Genomic DNA, 14,879 nt, shown 5'->3' with positions numbered 1-14,879 from the left:
ACATTTATTATCCAGCCTGAGCCCCTGTGATAAATATGGGGCACGTCTAGACAGCCTGTCTAAGCCTATGCCATCTTTAGGATTAGAATTTTGTTCAGGCGGAATTTTCTTTTAAATGCTTTAAAAACTACATAGTATAACCCAAAAGTGACTGGATCTACTATTGCTTCTTCAATTGCCATGATATTTTATGACATCTGGCATTCAGTTGGTAAAAGGTTTACATGACATCCATGTGCTGGGTCAACACACAGGACACATCCATGTGCTACCTGCATAGAACTAACGGTGGGACAAAGATTATTATTGTGGTCACTGCAAGAGCTACTTCACTGTGTGACATGTATTGACGTGGCTGCCTGTCTCTAGATGATGTATAACATATGGCGGACTGTCTTTTAATTATATACACTCACAGTGATCCACTTTCAAATACAGCGTAAACAAAATGGGAGTACTCAAAATATGAATACATAACCAAGAAACATATTACTTTATTTAAATAATCATAAAAACATCAAAATACATACAGTAGGGAGTCAATAGTAAGGTGCCACCTAATTTCTACCGGTATACATAAACTGATAGTGGGCTCAATATATTTGAATCCTGCCAAATCTATATAATAGATGAACCAATGACCGCTGTCGCTAATCTGACGGCGCAGGTGTACATAAATTAAATAACAGGGTGCCCCTATTAGATATAAACACTGGGCCTATTAAAAAAAATGGACTGGACAGTCCTTTTCAATAGGCCCAGTGTTTATATCTAATAGGGGCACCCTGTTATTTAATTTATGTACACCTGCGCCGTCAGATTAGCGACAGCTGTCATTGGTTCATTTATTATATAGATTTGGCAGAATTCAAATATATTGAGCCCACTGTCAGTTTATGTATACCAGTAGAAATTAGGTGGCACCTTACTATTGACTCCCTACTGATGTATTTGATGTTTTTATGATTATTTAAATAAAGTAATATTTTTAAAGGGATATGATGTTACTCATTTGTTTCTTGTTTATGTATATCCTTTAATTATGTATAATGTGGTTGCCTTTCTCTAAGTGACTTATAACATGGATATCTGTACCTGGGTGATGTTAAACATGCCTGTTTAATTCTAGGTAATGTCTCTACATTATTTACAAAAATGGCTTCCTGTCTCTAGGTGATGTAAAACGGCTGCCTGTTTCTAGGTGATGTATCATGGCTGCTTGTCTCTAGGTGAAGTTGTCATATGTTAAAAAAGATCATAAAAAATGGTGAGAACGAGAAATGGCATAAAACAACCAATACTCACCTATGAAATCCTCCACAGTTCCAGTGCTGTGGGTCCAGCAGGTCCCTTCGATATTTGTTCACTTCCTACATGTGAATTCTGCAGCCAACCACTAGACTAGGCAGTCTTCTGCTGTACACTGCTTGTTCTGCTTTCCAAGGATAGCCAAGCTGAGGCACAGAATACAGCTGTGCACTTCTGTCCCCTTGTTTCAGCAATTGGTGGAGGTCTGAATAACCAATCCCCAACTGATCAAAACCTCTGACATGTGACTTTAACATGTTAGAGATTTTATGAAATGATACACTTAAAATTAATGCCAAGGGTTACATGACATGTAGGTGCTGGTCACATAACTAAAACCATGTTTTCCTTTTAAGTTAGCCCATGGATGCATTGCATAGGATTAATCTGGTCTATACAATTTCTTTTTAAAACAAGTTCCTACTGTACTGTGAGCAGAATTTTAAATACGTGTACTGGTATGTTGGAAATTTGTATGGTTTCCCATTCTATGAATCAAATAAAAATATGGGGTAACCCTTTAAGTGAGCTCACAAAGCTTACCTGTATCAGATACTGGGAACAAAGGTTCAAGAGCTCAAGTAACTGTAGGTGACTTCCAGCTGCCAAAACATCCTGGATCGCTCCTGGCTCCAATAATATCTATTAATACAAAGGAAACCAGAATTCAGAATTTCGTTAATAAATACAGTGTTATAAATGTAACCTTTGTGCAGGGGCAAAACTACCATAGCGGCAGACCAGGTGACTGCTATAGGGCCCAGGGCAAGAGGTGGCCCAATCGTAGATGGGATTATATCCTCTTCTACTGGAGGTGAAAACTTGGTCAGGACTCTACCCTCTAAACTTTTAGCAAATGAGGCAGTGGAAAAATGGCCCAAGGGTCATTGAAAAGGGTTTAGGCAGAAACCTTTCTGTCCTGTGTGGAGGGGGTCTGGTTTGATCCTTGCTATAGGGCCCTTACTTCTCTATGTACGGCCACTGCCTTTGTGCAATAATCTGACAGAGGAAGTAGTCTACTGGCCAAAGGGAAATGATAAATCCATTCTTTTGTAAATATATCATATGGTTGTGTTCTGCCAAGGAATTTCTGCCCTCTTTAAGACGAGTTTCATGCATTTCTTCATTGCATTGTGTTCTTTTGGGTTTTTTAATTTTTTGCAAATCACGGCATGCTCTGGGTATGACCATTTCCTGGTATTTTGATGTGATAAACATCGATTGCTTGTTTTGCCCCTGCTTGAAATAACTTGTGTCAATGTGTGTTGTGGTTTTGTTAGACATTTTAACATCAAAGGGGCATAAAAAACACACACACGTACTAAAACACACAATTTGTAAAAAGCGGCACAAAACCACAACTAAAGCACCACACAAAAAAAACACAAATAGTGTGTGAATAAAACCTGACAGATAGAATTTTTGATATGCAGTCGGTTAAGGAAGCGCATACACTGATATCTTGCAGTCAAGTGAATTACATTAAGATAATGGACTGTAACCATGTCATATATTTACTAATAGTACTATGTGGAACATTAACCCCTTAAATATGCCTTATTACAGTGGTCACTAAAGGGGACTTAGGCTGGGCTGCCAGAATCCTGTGCAGTGGAGAGCCGGGCTCCTGCTCTAACAGCCCGGACCAGAAGAAGTGTACATCTGTGGCATTTAATGCCATGGTCAATAGCAGCTGCAGCATCTAAGTGGTTACAGTGGGAGCAGGCCTCCCTCTGTCTCCTATCAGCACCCCACAAATGAGTTTGAAGGTGCCGACATCATGGCATGACAGCCTGAGGCGTAGTGAAGGCTCCAGCCCTGTCTTCAGTGTATTCATAGCAGAGAGGTGCAGTCTGCTGTGGATATGTGTAAATAACTGACACAATAATACACTGCACTGTATAAGCCGAACAGGGTATTATAGAAGTGCTCAAAAGACTCTTTGACTAGTAAATATAAAAAAAGTTTTATTTAAAAAAAAAAAATCCATGTTAAAATATACACCATTTAATCGCTTTTTATTTAGTTTTTTGGTGGTGAATAAGCAAAAAAAACAGTAATTGTGGCATTTTTTTACAGCGTTCACCATATGGGATAAATTACATGATAATTGTGTAGTAGGGGTCGTTATGGATGCAGTGATACCAAATATGGGGAGGGATTTTATTTTAGCAACTTTTTCCATTGAAAAGGTGTCTTTTTTAAGGTGGATTTTTTTTTCTTCACAACACCGTTATCGATTCCATTTTTGTTTTCCGTTATAACATGGTTATAATAGAAAATAACGGAATCCATAAGACTGAAGTCAAAACGGAAGCCTTTAAGAAGCATTCCATTTTGATCCGTCATAATAGAAGTCTATGGGAATCATAACGCATCCGTCTGTTTCCCATTATGCCAGACGGAACACAAAGTCCTGAGTCCAGCATACAAAAGTTAACATATAGGCCTAAAGTAAAAATATTAGGATTACATAACATGTATTTTTCCTTAATAATGCAAGATATTAATAGGTTCTCTTGAAGTAATTGACCCCCCCCCCCCCACACACACACAGTTACAATAATTAGAGATATGTAAGCTAATCGAGCTTAAGACTTCAATGATAAGTCTCATTCACACTTCAGTATTTGACCAGTATTTCTCATCTACATTTTAAGCCAAGATCACGAAAAGATTGAAAGAAAAAGGTTTCTCTGTGTTTGGGATGCGCTCCTGGTTTTAATTTACAATAATAAAATGGATACAAATACTCATCCAGTGCTGAAGTGTGAATGAGGCCTTAGTGTATGTGGCTAGTTGGACTGAACAGCAAAACAGTAAAAATATCTTTATTAGCCACTAGATGGCCCCAAAGATTAAATAATAAGATATCACCGCTGGGAAATTCACTGGCCTTCATATGTATATGGATCGTCAGCAACATTTATATAAACACTTCATTCAAAATGAAGACTAACTTGAGTTCTAAAATATTGCCTGTTTTTTTATTTTATTTTACAATTTCCATCACCATAGATGATGGTGAATTTTAATCAGTTCAGACCCAACGGATTTGGGGTCTTCAGGATCTGACCCAGTTTAGTTTTTTTAGCATGTAGTTTAACAGCTCTAACTTGTTTATCTCTTGGGTTATACAGTGGAGAAAATAAGTATTTGATGAACTGGCGATTTTGCACGTTTTCCCACCTATAAAGAATGGAGAAGTCTGTAAAAAAATATATATAAAAAAATAAATAAATACAGAAAATCACATTGTATTATTTTTAAATAATTCATTAGCATTTTATTGCATTAAAAAAGTATTTGATACAATAGAAAAACAGATTTGGTACAGAAAACTTTGTTTGCAGTTACAGAGGTCAGACATTTTCTGTAGTTCTTGACCAAGTTTGCATATACTGCAAAACAGAGATTTTTGCCCACTCCTTCATACAAATCTTCTCCAGATCTTTCAGGTTTTGGGGTTGTCACAGGTCTACATTGACCTTCAGCTCCCTACAAAGATTTTCAATTGGGTTCAGGTCTGGAGACTCCAGGATCTTGAAATGTTTCTTACGGAGCCACTCTTAAGTTGCTCTGGCTATGTGTTTCGGGTGATTGTCATGCTGGAAGACCCAGCCATGACCCATCTTTAATGCTCTTACTGAGGGAAGGAGGTTATTGGCCAAAATTTTGCGATACATGGCCCCATCCATCCTACCTTCAATATGGTACAGTCGTCCTGTCGCCTTTGCAGAAAAGTACCCCCATACTTCACGGTTGGGACGGTGTTCTTCGGGTTGTACTCATCCTTCTTCCTCCAAACATGGTGAGTGGATACCAAAAAGTTCTATACTGGTCTCATCTGAGCAAATTACCTTCTCCCATGCCTCCTCTGGATCATCCAGATGGTGACTGGCGAACTTCAAACTGGCCTGGACATGTGCTGGCGTGAGCAGGGGGACCTTGCGTGCCCTGCAGGATTTAAATCCATGATTGGGTAGTGTGTTACTAACTGTAATCTTTGAGACTCTGGTCCCAGCTCTCTTCAGGTCACTGACAGGTCCTCCCGTGTAGTTCTGGACCTATTCCTGACCTTTCTCAGAATCATTCTTACCCCACGAGGCGAGATCTTGCATGGAGCCCCAGACCGAGGAAAATTGACAGTCATCTTGTGTTTCTTCCATTTTCTAATAGCTGCGCCAACAGTTGTTGTCTTCTCACCAAGCTGCTTGCCTATTGTCCTGTGGCACAGCCCAGGCTTGTGCATGTCTACAATTTCCCTGGTGTTCTTAGACAGCTCTTTGATCTTGGCCATGGTGGAGAGGTTGGAGTGTGATTGATTGAGTTTGTGGACAAGAGTCTTTTATACAGATAACAAGTGGTGCAATTAATACAGGCAGGGGCGTAGCGTGGGGGGGGCCGGAGGGGCCGTTGCCCCGGGCGCCAAATTGCAGGGGGCGCCAGGCATCCGAAATTTCAATGAGGGCTACGGGAGCCTATGGCTCCCGTCCCCTCCGTTATGCCCCATAGGCTTCAGGCCACTAGGCCTGAAGCCTATAAGGCAGTAGAGGCGAGCGACGCAGGACTCGGTCACGATAACCTCACTGTGACCTCCTGCGTCGGGTCTCGCGAGATGACGCGATGACGCGGCGCAGGAAGGCACAGTGAGGCGTTCGTGACCGCCTGCGGCGGGAACAAGCGGGGATGGAGATAGGTAAGTATTTTTTTTTAATGTTAACTTACCTAATTGCAGAGGCTCTGGCGGCAGTATGGGGGTGTGGGAGAGGAGAGGACTGGAGCAGAAAGGCTATATTCAATGGCATTGGCACAGCAATAAGAGGGGCGATTATATTAGCAAAGAGGGGGGCCAGTACATTAATAACAGAGGGGCCATTACATTAATAACAAAGAGGGGGACATTATATTAGCAAAGAGGGGGCCAGTACATTAATAACAAAGAGGGGGACATTATATTAGCAAAGAGGGGGCCAGTACATTAATAACAAAGAGGGGGACATTATATTAGCAAAGAGGGGGGCCAGTACATTAATAGCAAAGAGGGGGACATTACATTAGCAAAGAGGGGGCCAGTACATTAATAATAAAAAGGGGGCCATTATATTAATAATAAAGAGGGGGCCAGTACATTATTATTATTAATGTAATGACCCCCTCTTCATTATTAATGTAATGACCCCCTCTTTATTATTAATATAATGGCCCCCTCTATTATTAATGTAATGGCCCCTCTTTATTATTAATGTAATGGCCCCTCTTTATTATTAATGTAATGACCCCCTCTTCATTATTAATGTAATGACCCCCTCTTTATTATTAATATAATGGCCCCCTCTATTATTAATGTAATGGCCCCTCTTTATTATTAATGTATTGGCCCCCTCTTTATTATTAATGTAATGGCCCCCTCTTTATTATTAATGTAATGGCCCCCTCTTTATTATTAATGTAATGACCCCCTCTTTATTATTAATGTAATGGCCCCCTCTTTATTATTAATGTATTGGCCCCCTCTTTATTATTAATGTAATGGCCCCTCTTTATTATTAATGTAATGACCCCCTCTTTATTATTAATATAATGGCCCCCTCTTTATTATTAATATAATGACCCCTCTTTATTATTAATGTATTGGCCCCTCTTTATTATTAATATAATGACCCCTCTTTATTATTAATGTATTGGCCCCCTCTTTATTATTAATATAATGGCCCCTCTTTATTATTAATATAATGGCCCCCTCTTTATTATTAATATAATGACCCCCTCTTTATTATTAATATAATGACCCCCTCTTTATTATTAATATAATGGCCCCCTCTTTATTATTAATGTAATGACCCCCTCTTTATTATTAATATAATGGCCCCCTCTTTATTATTAATATAATGACCCCTCTTTATTATTAATGTATTGGCCCCCTCTTTATTATTAATGTATTGGCCCCCTCTTTATTATTAATATAATGGCCCCTCTTTATTATTAATGTAATGACCCCCTCTTTATTATTAATATAATGGCCCCTCTTTATTATTAATGTAATGACCCCATCTTTGTTATGAATGTAATGGCCCCCTCTTTATTATTAATGTAATGACCCCCTCTTTGCTAATATAATGGCCCCCTCTTTGTTATGAATGTAATGACCCCCTCTTTGTTATTAATGTAATGGCCCCTCTTTATTATTAATGTAATGACCCCCTCTTTGCTAATATAATGGCCCCCTATTTGTTATTAAAGAGGGGGCCAGTACATTAATAATAAAGAGGGGGCCATTATAATATACAGGGGGAATGAAAGCTATCTGTCTGGCTCTAGCTCAGTATTGGGGGGCAGCAGGATGACAGTGTTGAAGGAAGGAGAGCATGATAGTAAAGTGAGGAACCTAAAATTTTTTCGGTGAAACTCTGCAGAGACGAGAAGCGGCTGAAAGAAGTTATCATGGCGGTCTTATCTCTGAATGAAGACGTCGAGGAGAGTCTACATCACAGGAGACGTCACTGGATGTAACAGGTATGGTGCGGTATTCTACTGTAATAATAATGTCCATCCACATATCTGTTTCATGGTAGGGTTGGGGGAGAAGATTGAGAATTTGGCCCACACTGCCGCATTCTGGCCCCAGACTTCAGGTCACACTGTGTGTGTTCTGAATTCTGGGGCCTCACACCCATCTACTACATTATCTGTACTCAGAGAGTTATCTCTGTGTTATCTGAGGTGTAACATAGGACTGCTAGTGATCTACTACAGTATCTGTTAAAAGTGGCGTGCCTGGGGTAGGCGCGGGGGGGGGGGGGGGGGGCGCAATTTTTGGCTTGCCCCGGGTGCTGGCAACCCACGCTACGCCACTGAATACAGGTAAGGAGTGCATAGTAGGAGGGCTTCTTAAAAAAAATACAGGTCTGTTTTAATTACTTTTTACAATTTTTTTTTTTATTCTGTCTCTTACAGTTGAAGTGCACCTATGATAAAAATTACAGACTTCTCCATTCTTTGTACATGGGAAAACTTACACTGGTGATTTTGCATCAAATATTTATTTTCCCCATTGTAGATGTGATTTTTTCTCAGTATTTTTTCTATGTCTAATGTAAGTTTCTTATCTTATAATTTCATAGTTTGATAAAAAAAGAAAACTGAAAAAAACTTTGCTTGTCTTTACATTCTAGTTATCGTAGTGGAGAATAAGCCTCATTCACACATCAGTGTTTTGGTCAGTGATTTAATCAGTGATTGTGAGCCAAAACCAGTATTGGAGCCTCTACAGACATAAGATGGGGAAAGATCCGCACATGTTCTGTTTTTAGAGCCATACCTAGTTTTGGCTCACAATCACTGATGGAAATAACTGACCAAACACTGACTGTGTGAATGAAGCATAAGAGACCTTATACAACCTCCATAAACACTGTTCTGCTGTGCACAGGTAGCCATAAAGTAGTCTGCATAGCCTACAGGGAGAATGACACCAGATGTATCTGACAGGTGCAGAACAGATGCAGTATTGGTGAAGTGTTTAGGGACAAGCCATCCCACTGAAGTTAATGGGACAGCTTGTAAATACACCTGCTCACCACTGCAATGTCGATGGCAAGCAGGTAAACAATGAAGCGAGGGCTGCGCTTGCACGGAGTGTGGCCTTCTCTTTAACCAGCTGATCGGTGGAGGTGCAGGGTGTCAGACCCCTGCGGCCAGTGCATTGTCTGAATGTGTGTTTAGCACTGCTGGGGGTAATCACAGACAAGCGCAGCTGCCTGTCCACAGCCAACGTGGACAAGCTCACGTTCATTAAAATGAACCAGGCATGGATCCCAGAGGACTTGTGTGTACCTTGTGCAGAATAGACAAGTATACCAGCCGCACCCAGCCATTGTTAGGCCTCTTTCACACGGGCGTCGCGTGTGAGGGCCGGATAGGATGCGGGTGTGTTGCGGGAAAATTCGTGATTTTTCAGCGCAAGTGCAAAGCATTTTAATGCATTTTTCACGCGCGTGAGAAAAATCGGCATGTTTGGTACCCAGACTTCTTCACAGAAGTTCAGGTTTGGGATCGGTGTTGTGTAAATTTTATTATTTTCCCTTATAACATGGTTATAATGGAAAATAATAGCATTCTTAATACAGAGTGCAAAGTAAATTAGGGATGGAGGGGTCAAAAAAATAAATTAAACTCACCTCATCCACTTGTTTGCGAAGCCCGGCTTGTCTTCATTCTTCTTCTTCTTTGAGGACCTGGGAGGAAAAGGACCTTTGGTGACATCACTGCGCTCATCAGATGGTCCATCACCATGGTGAGGGGCTATGTCATGGCCATGTGATGGCTCCGTGCTCATCACATGGTCCATTACCATGGTGATGGATCATGTGATGCACCATGTGATGAGCGCAGTGACATCACCAAAGGTTTTTTTCTTCCAGGTCCTCAAAGAAGAAGAAAGAAGATAAGCCGGGCTGCGCGAACAAGTGGATGAGGTGAGTTCAATTTATTTATTTATTTTTTTAACCCCTCCATCCCTAATTTACTAAGCATTCTGTATTAAGAATGCTATTATTTTCCCTTATAGCCATGTTATAAGGGAAAATAATAAAGATCGGGTCCCTATCCCGATCGTCACCTAGCAACCATGCGTGAAAATCGAACCGCATCCGCACTTGCTTGCGGATGCTTGCAATTTTCACGCAGCCCTATTCACTTCTATGGGGCCTGCGTTGCGTGAAAAATGCACAATATAGAGCATGCTGAGATTTTCACGCAACGCACAAATGACGCGTGAAAATCACAGCTCATGTGCACAGCCCGTGTAAAAGGGGCCTTATACTCCAGCGCACTTTCTCTTTGCGTTCTCTTTTCCATTTCCCAATATTTTGGGGCCTTCCCAAATGTATTAAAAAATTTTTTTTAATGAAAAACAAAAACAAAAATAGTGTTGGTTACCTCCTCCTCCTTTACTGCCGCTTCCACCTACACTGCCAATTCCACCGACTCATCAAACTCCTACTCCACTTTGACCTCCGCCTCCTAGTTCAAGATTATTATTATTTTTTTTTTTTCTACTCTATGTTATTTTAGGTCATTTCCCTATTGACATTTGTTCTGCTCTTACCCCCATTTTGCTTCCTTTTGCAGCCATCTAGCCCTTACTACAACTGTTTTACAGCCATTTTAGTACACCAAAGTTTGAATCCCCATTGACTTCAATGGGGTTCGGGTTTGAGTTTGGGTCAAGTTCAGGTCCCGAACCTTGACCCGAAGTTCAGCCGAACCCGGCGTACCCGAACATCCATGGGTCCACTCATCCCTAGTCATCAATATTAAAACCCTGAAAACCCCTTTAAGCTGGCAGCTCAGGGGGCGTGCCTTTTCTGTTGCAGCTGGTAGCAGTTAAAGAATGAAACTTAGTATGTATGTAAACCTCAGTGAGCCGGACAGAGACCTTAGAAAAAGAGCAAACAGCAGGTGGCGCTATAGATATGGATTTCAGTGAATAACTCAGTGGCTATATTACATTTTTAATTACATGCAATTACAAAAGTATTCAGATCCATGTGCTGTATTGAAAAATTTAGAAAAAATTTAGTTTTTTACTTAACTAACATAGAATCCTCCTCTGGCTAGATCATTTCATGTTCCATTTTGCAGTGTATAGAGGGAAATTAAAGCAACTCTGATTCAAGAAGAAATTTTCACATTAACTGGGTTGCAAATAGATCGTTTACCTCATGCCCTCCTTTGCATCTTTTCAGCCACAGATCTGCCAATACCCTAATAAATGGCCGTACCACTACTCAGACTACCTGGTGCACCCTGTGCATTTGGCAGTCCAGAACAATTCCTGTTGCCCACGGGTAGGTCAGCACCACTCATGTGAGAAGTGCTGGCCAATCCAAGAACAGGGCTGGAGAAACAGGAAGCATCTTGGACTATCTGATGGACATTGTGCATCAAGTAATATGAGAATTGGTGCAGCCATCTTCGAGGAGGTTGAAAATCAGTGGATCTGCAGCTGAAAAGATGTAAAGGAAGTCCCTATGTAAGTGTTCTGTTCATTTCCTAGTAAATGTGATTTTTTTTCTTGGACCGGAGCATCACTTTAAAAACAAACCCTTTTTATATATATCAAATGGAATCTATTGCACATACCACTTCTGTCCCTGCCGCAGCTAATCTGGGAAAAGAGCAAGGTTTGGTTTGCTTTGTGCCTGGCTGTGAAGCATCTTGTTTGGCAGAAACTTTTTCCCATTACTCTGCCAATGAAGACCATGAAAGTTAAACCCCAAACCTCAGTCAGCCCCCAGTCAAAAACAGAGGGTGGGTAAGGATTACTTTGGACTACTCTAACAAGTTTCTATCAGACTGTTTACTTAAGCAACTTGCAGGCTAAAGTTGGCTATACACATTTAGTTAATGTCACCGATTTTGGTGGGTCCAGCTGACCATCTAACGTCTGTGAGGGAAACCTGACATCTACCATTGGGGAAGAGCAGGATCAGGCAGTTGGATTTCAGCATGGCCTATCCAGCGGTTTACTCCCCTCTACCATTCTGAAGACATGAATGCTTGGCCAAGACCAGTGTTCCTATGTATGATGGGATCAAGAGAGATAGCTGCCACCCAAACAAGCATTTGGCCAACAGCTACCTAAAATGTGTGGCCAGCTTAAGAAATATTTTTTCTTCTTTTTATTTTTTTACTCATACATTTTTAGTTTTATTGTCCGTTCAAACTGTAGGAACAAAAGCAAAATACAAATATTTTAATTACAATACCATACCTGTCCAGTGTAGGCAAAGTCAAGAGCCTGTTTTAAGCCAAGACTGGTGACACCATGTAAATTGACTTCATCGGCTTCACTTTCAACCATGCAAAGACTAAACATTGCCTGTATATTAAATGAGATGTCTATTAGTTGATTGACTTGGTGGTGTGTTTCTCAATTGTTACGTCCTAGGCCTTTGCACTTTAAAGTAAAAAAGACGTATTTACAGCACATCACTTTTCACAACATTGCATAATCTGAGTACAGTATGTAGCACAATAGCAATACGTGGCTATATAATACATATGGTTTGAAGAATCTAGCGCACCAAGTGTGGGCCCCATAACTCTGCGGCTTTTTCCTTCCAGCTCCTCTCGTGATTACCTGATTGTCAGGACCATTGTCATTGTGTCTCGCCTTGAAATCCTGCACCTGCGCATGTTATTTCAAACTCTCCTCAGAAATTGGGATAGAGGACTATTCGACACATGCACTGATGTACAGGCACAGAATTTTAGAGCCAGGGATAACCACAATGTTCCTGTCAATCAAGCAAGACTGGTAGGCCCTGGAAATAGTAACATCGTTTGTAAGGCTGAAAAAAAACATCTGTCCATCCAATTCAGCAAAAGAGGCAGATCTATAGGGGCCCTCCCTCGGTGCACTTGATTCCTTATTTTCAGAGTCAGGAACTATGGCTCTGTCAGTTAAGCAAGGGTTGGCGGCCTTGGGAGGCGAAATAGGAGGTCCTATGGGGCACTGAGCAGCAGTGATGGCCAGTTCGCATTGTTCGCCCGTGAACATATGCGGGCTGCCATCTTTTTTCACAAGTCCTGCAAGGCACAGGTAATCCCTTACCTGTGCCTGTGCGCGAGCCGGTCTGAAAACAAGTGCAGTCAGCGGGAGCAGGCAGTTCCGAGAACAGCCACCAGGGGCCTTCATCAGGCTGTTCTCAGAACTGCCTGCTCCCAGTGACTGCATTTGTTTTCAGACCGGCTCGCGGCACAGGTAAGGGCTTACCTGTGCCTCGCCGGACTTGTGAAAAAAGATAGCAGCCCGCATATGTTCGCGGGCGAACAATGCGAACTGGCCATCACTGCTGAGCAGGTCATGCCCATCCTCAGTGCACTTTTTTAGTGTACAATAAAGGTAAAACGGAGCTGCATTAACCTGGTGTCCAAAGGATTAGCCTCATCCTGGCACCAGTAGAGGACAGTATAGTAAATTTAGCATTGTACTGTGCTGCAGAGAGGAGCTACAAGACAGCCAATGCACTTCAGTAATACAGAGCACGTTGACTGGCCCTACTTGCCTACAGTGTGGTTCACTGTGTCTGATCAAAGGCTTTTTGCCTATGACAATGTATGTTCAAATAACCTTTTGCAATAACATTTTTAGTTGCCAACTATCAAATCATGATATTGAATTTGCACAACCCAAATGTATCTATAGGGCCTAATAACCCAATGCGTGGCAAAAGAGTTTCTTTTTGACACACCGGGTGGCTATGAATTAGTAAACCTTTTTCACCAGATGGATTAGCACAGTAGAATGTGTTATGACATACACAGGCAAAGACTAAAAAATATGTCATTTTACAATGTCACCCACAATGTCACAGTTTTCCATCAGGAGCATAAGGGGAGATTTATCAAAACTGCTGCAAAAGGAAACTTGTCTAGTTTCCCATAGCAACCAATCAGATTCAACTTTGCATTTTTTCAGAGACTCATTCGAGAATGAAAGGATCAATTTGATTGGTCGCTAGGGGCAACAAAGTCAGTTTTCCTTTACAACAGCTTTCATAAATCTCTCCCACAGTGTCAAAGGATGGCAAAACCTAAACGTGAACAAGGCCTAATTTGAACTTGGTTTTGCAGTACACTGGCTAAGAAAAATCATCATATACCAACTGTTTTTGGGAGAACTGCCAATTATGTTCCCAGACTACCATTCATGATACCTACTTCTAAGACCCAGGGAAAACAATGGACCTGGGATCAGCAACCTCCAGCACTCCAGCTGTTGTCAAACTACAACCTCCAGTATGTATACTAGCTTGACTGTTCTTGTATCTGTAAAGAATAAATCAAGGCAACTGGACTTACTGTAGATTTCTTGAAAACGTTTCACTCGTTCTTCCAACAAGCTTTCTCAATTCTGAGTGACTGTACAATAATTCTGGGAATAAATATGTAACCGAATCAACATCTGGTAATTATACCCAGAATTGGGTCAATGCCAGATGTTGATTCAGTTACATATTTATTCCCAGAATTTTTGTACAGTCACTCAGAATTGAGAAAGCTTGTTGGAAGAACGAGTGAAACGTTTTCAAGAAATCGACAGTACGTCCAGTTGCCTTGATTTATTCTTTATAGATATATACTATGACCTGGATAAATGAGAACCTTCACAGACATATTGACTGTTCTTGGAACTCCCACAGAAGTGAAGGCAGCATGCTAGGACCTGAATGTTTTGCAGCACCTGGAATGCAGGAAGTTGCTGACCCGTGATATAGAATTACTGGTAGCCCAGCGGAGACGTATTAGGGAATTGCTACTTATGCTGCTCCCTAATATCATTATTAAACTAACTCCAAACCAGTTTCACCTTAATTAGTTAACAGGGCAGATTTATCAAAACTGGTGCTAAGGGAAACTGTCTTAGTAGCCCATAGCCAATTGGATTGCACTTTTCATTTTTCAGAGCTCCTTTGGAAAATGCGATGGGAAACTAAGCCAGTTTTCCTTTACACTGGAGTCATATAGTTTCATATAATGTGTGGCCAACTTACATCCTACCT

General features: G+C 41.0%; 1 protein-coding gene across 4 annotated transcripts in view; it reads right to left on the bottom strand.

Moving 5' to 3' along the window:
- Positions 1-14,879, bottom strand: part of KLHL32 (kelch like family member 32) — a 390,488-nt gene that overhangs the window by 127,501 nt on the left and 248,108 nt on the right. For all 4 annotated transcript variants that reach the window (XM_044291884.1, XM_044291882.1, XM_044291881.1 and 1 more), the window contains exons 4-5: positions 12,086-12,193; positions 1,852-1,950 (exon numbers count right to left, since the gene is read on the bottom strand). In XM_044291884.1, the coding sequence (XP_044147819.1) occupies positions 1,852-1,950; positions 12,086-12,193 (207 nt within the window). The remainder of the gene's footprint in view (positions 1-1,851; positions 1,951-12,085; positions 12,194-14,879) is intronic.

Source organism: Bufo gargarizans, chromosome 4 (assembly GCF_014858855.1).
Source record: "Bufo gargarizans isolate SCDJY-AF-19 chromosome 4, ASM1485885v1, whole genome shotgun sequence".
In the NCBI taxonomy this organism is placed as follows: domain Eukaryota; kingdom Metazoa; phylum Chordata; class Amphibia; order Anura; family Bufonidae; genus Bufo; species Bufo gargarizans.
The sequence above is the reverse complement of the archived record's forward strand: the minus strand, read 5'-3'. Positions and strand labels throughout refer to the sequence as shown.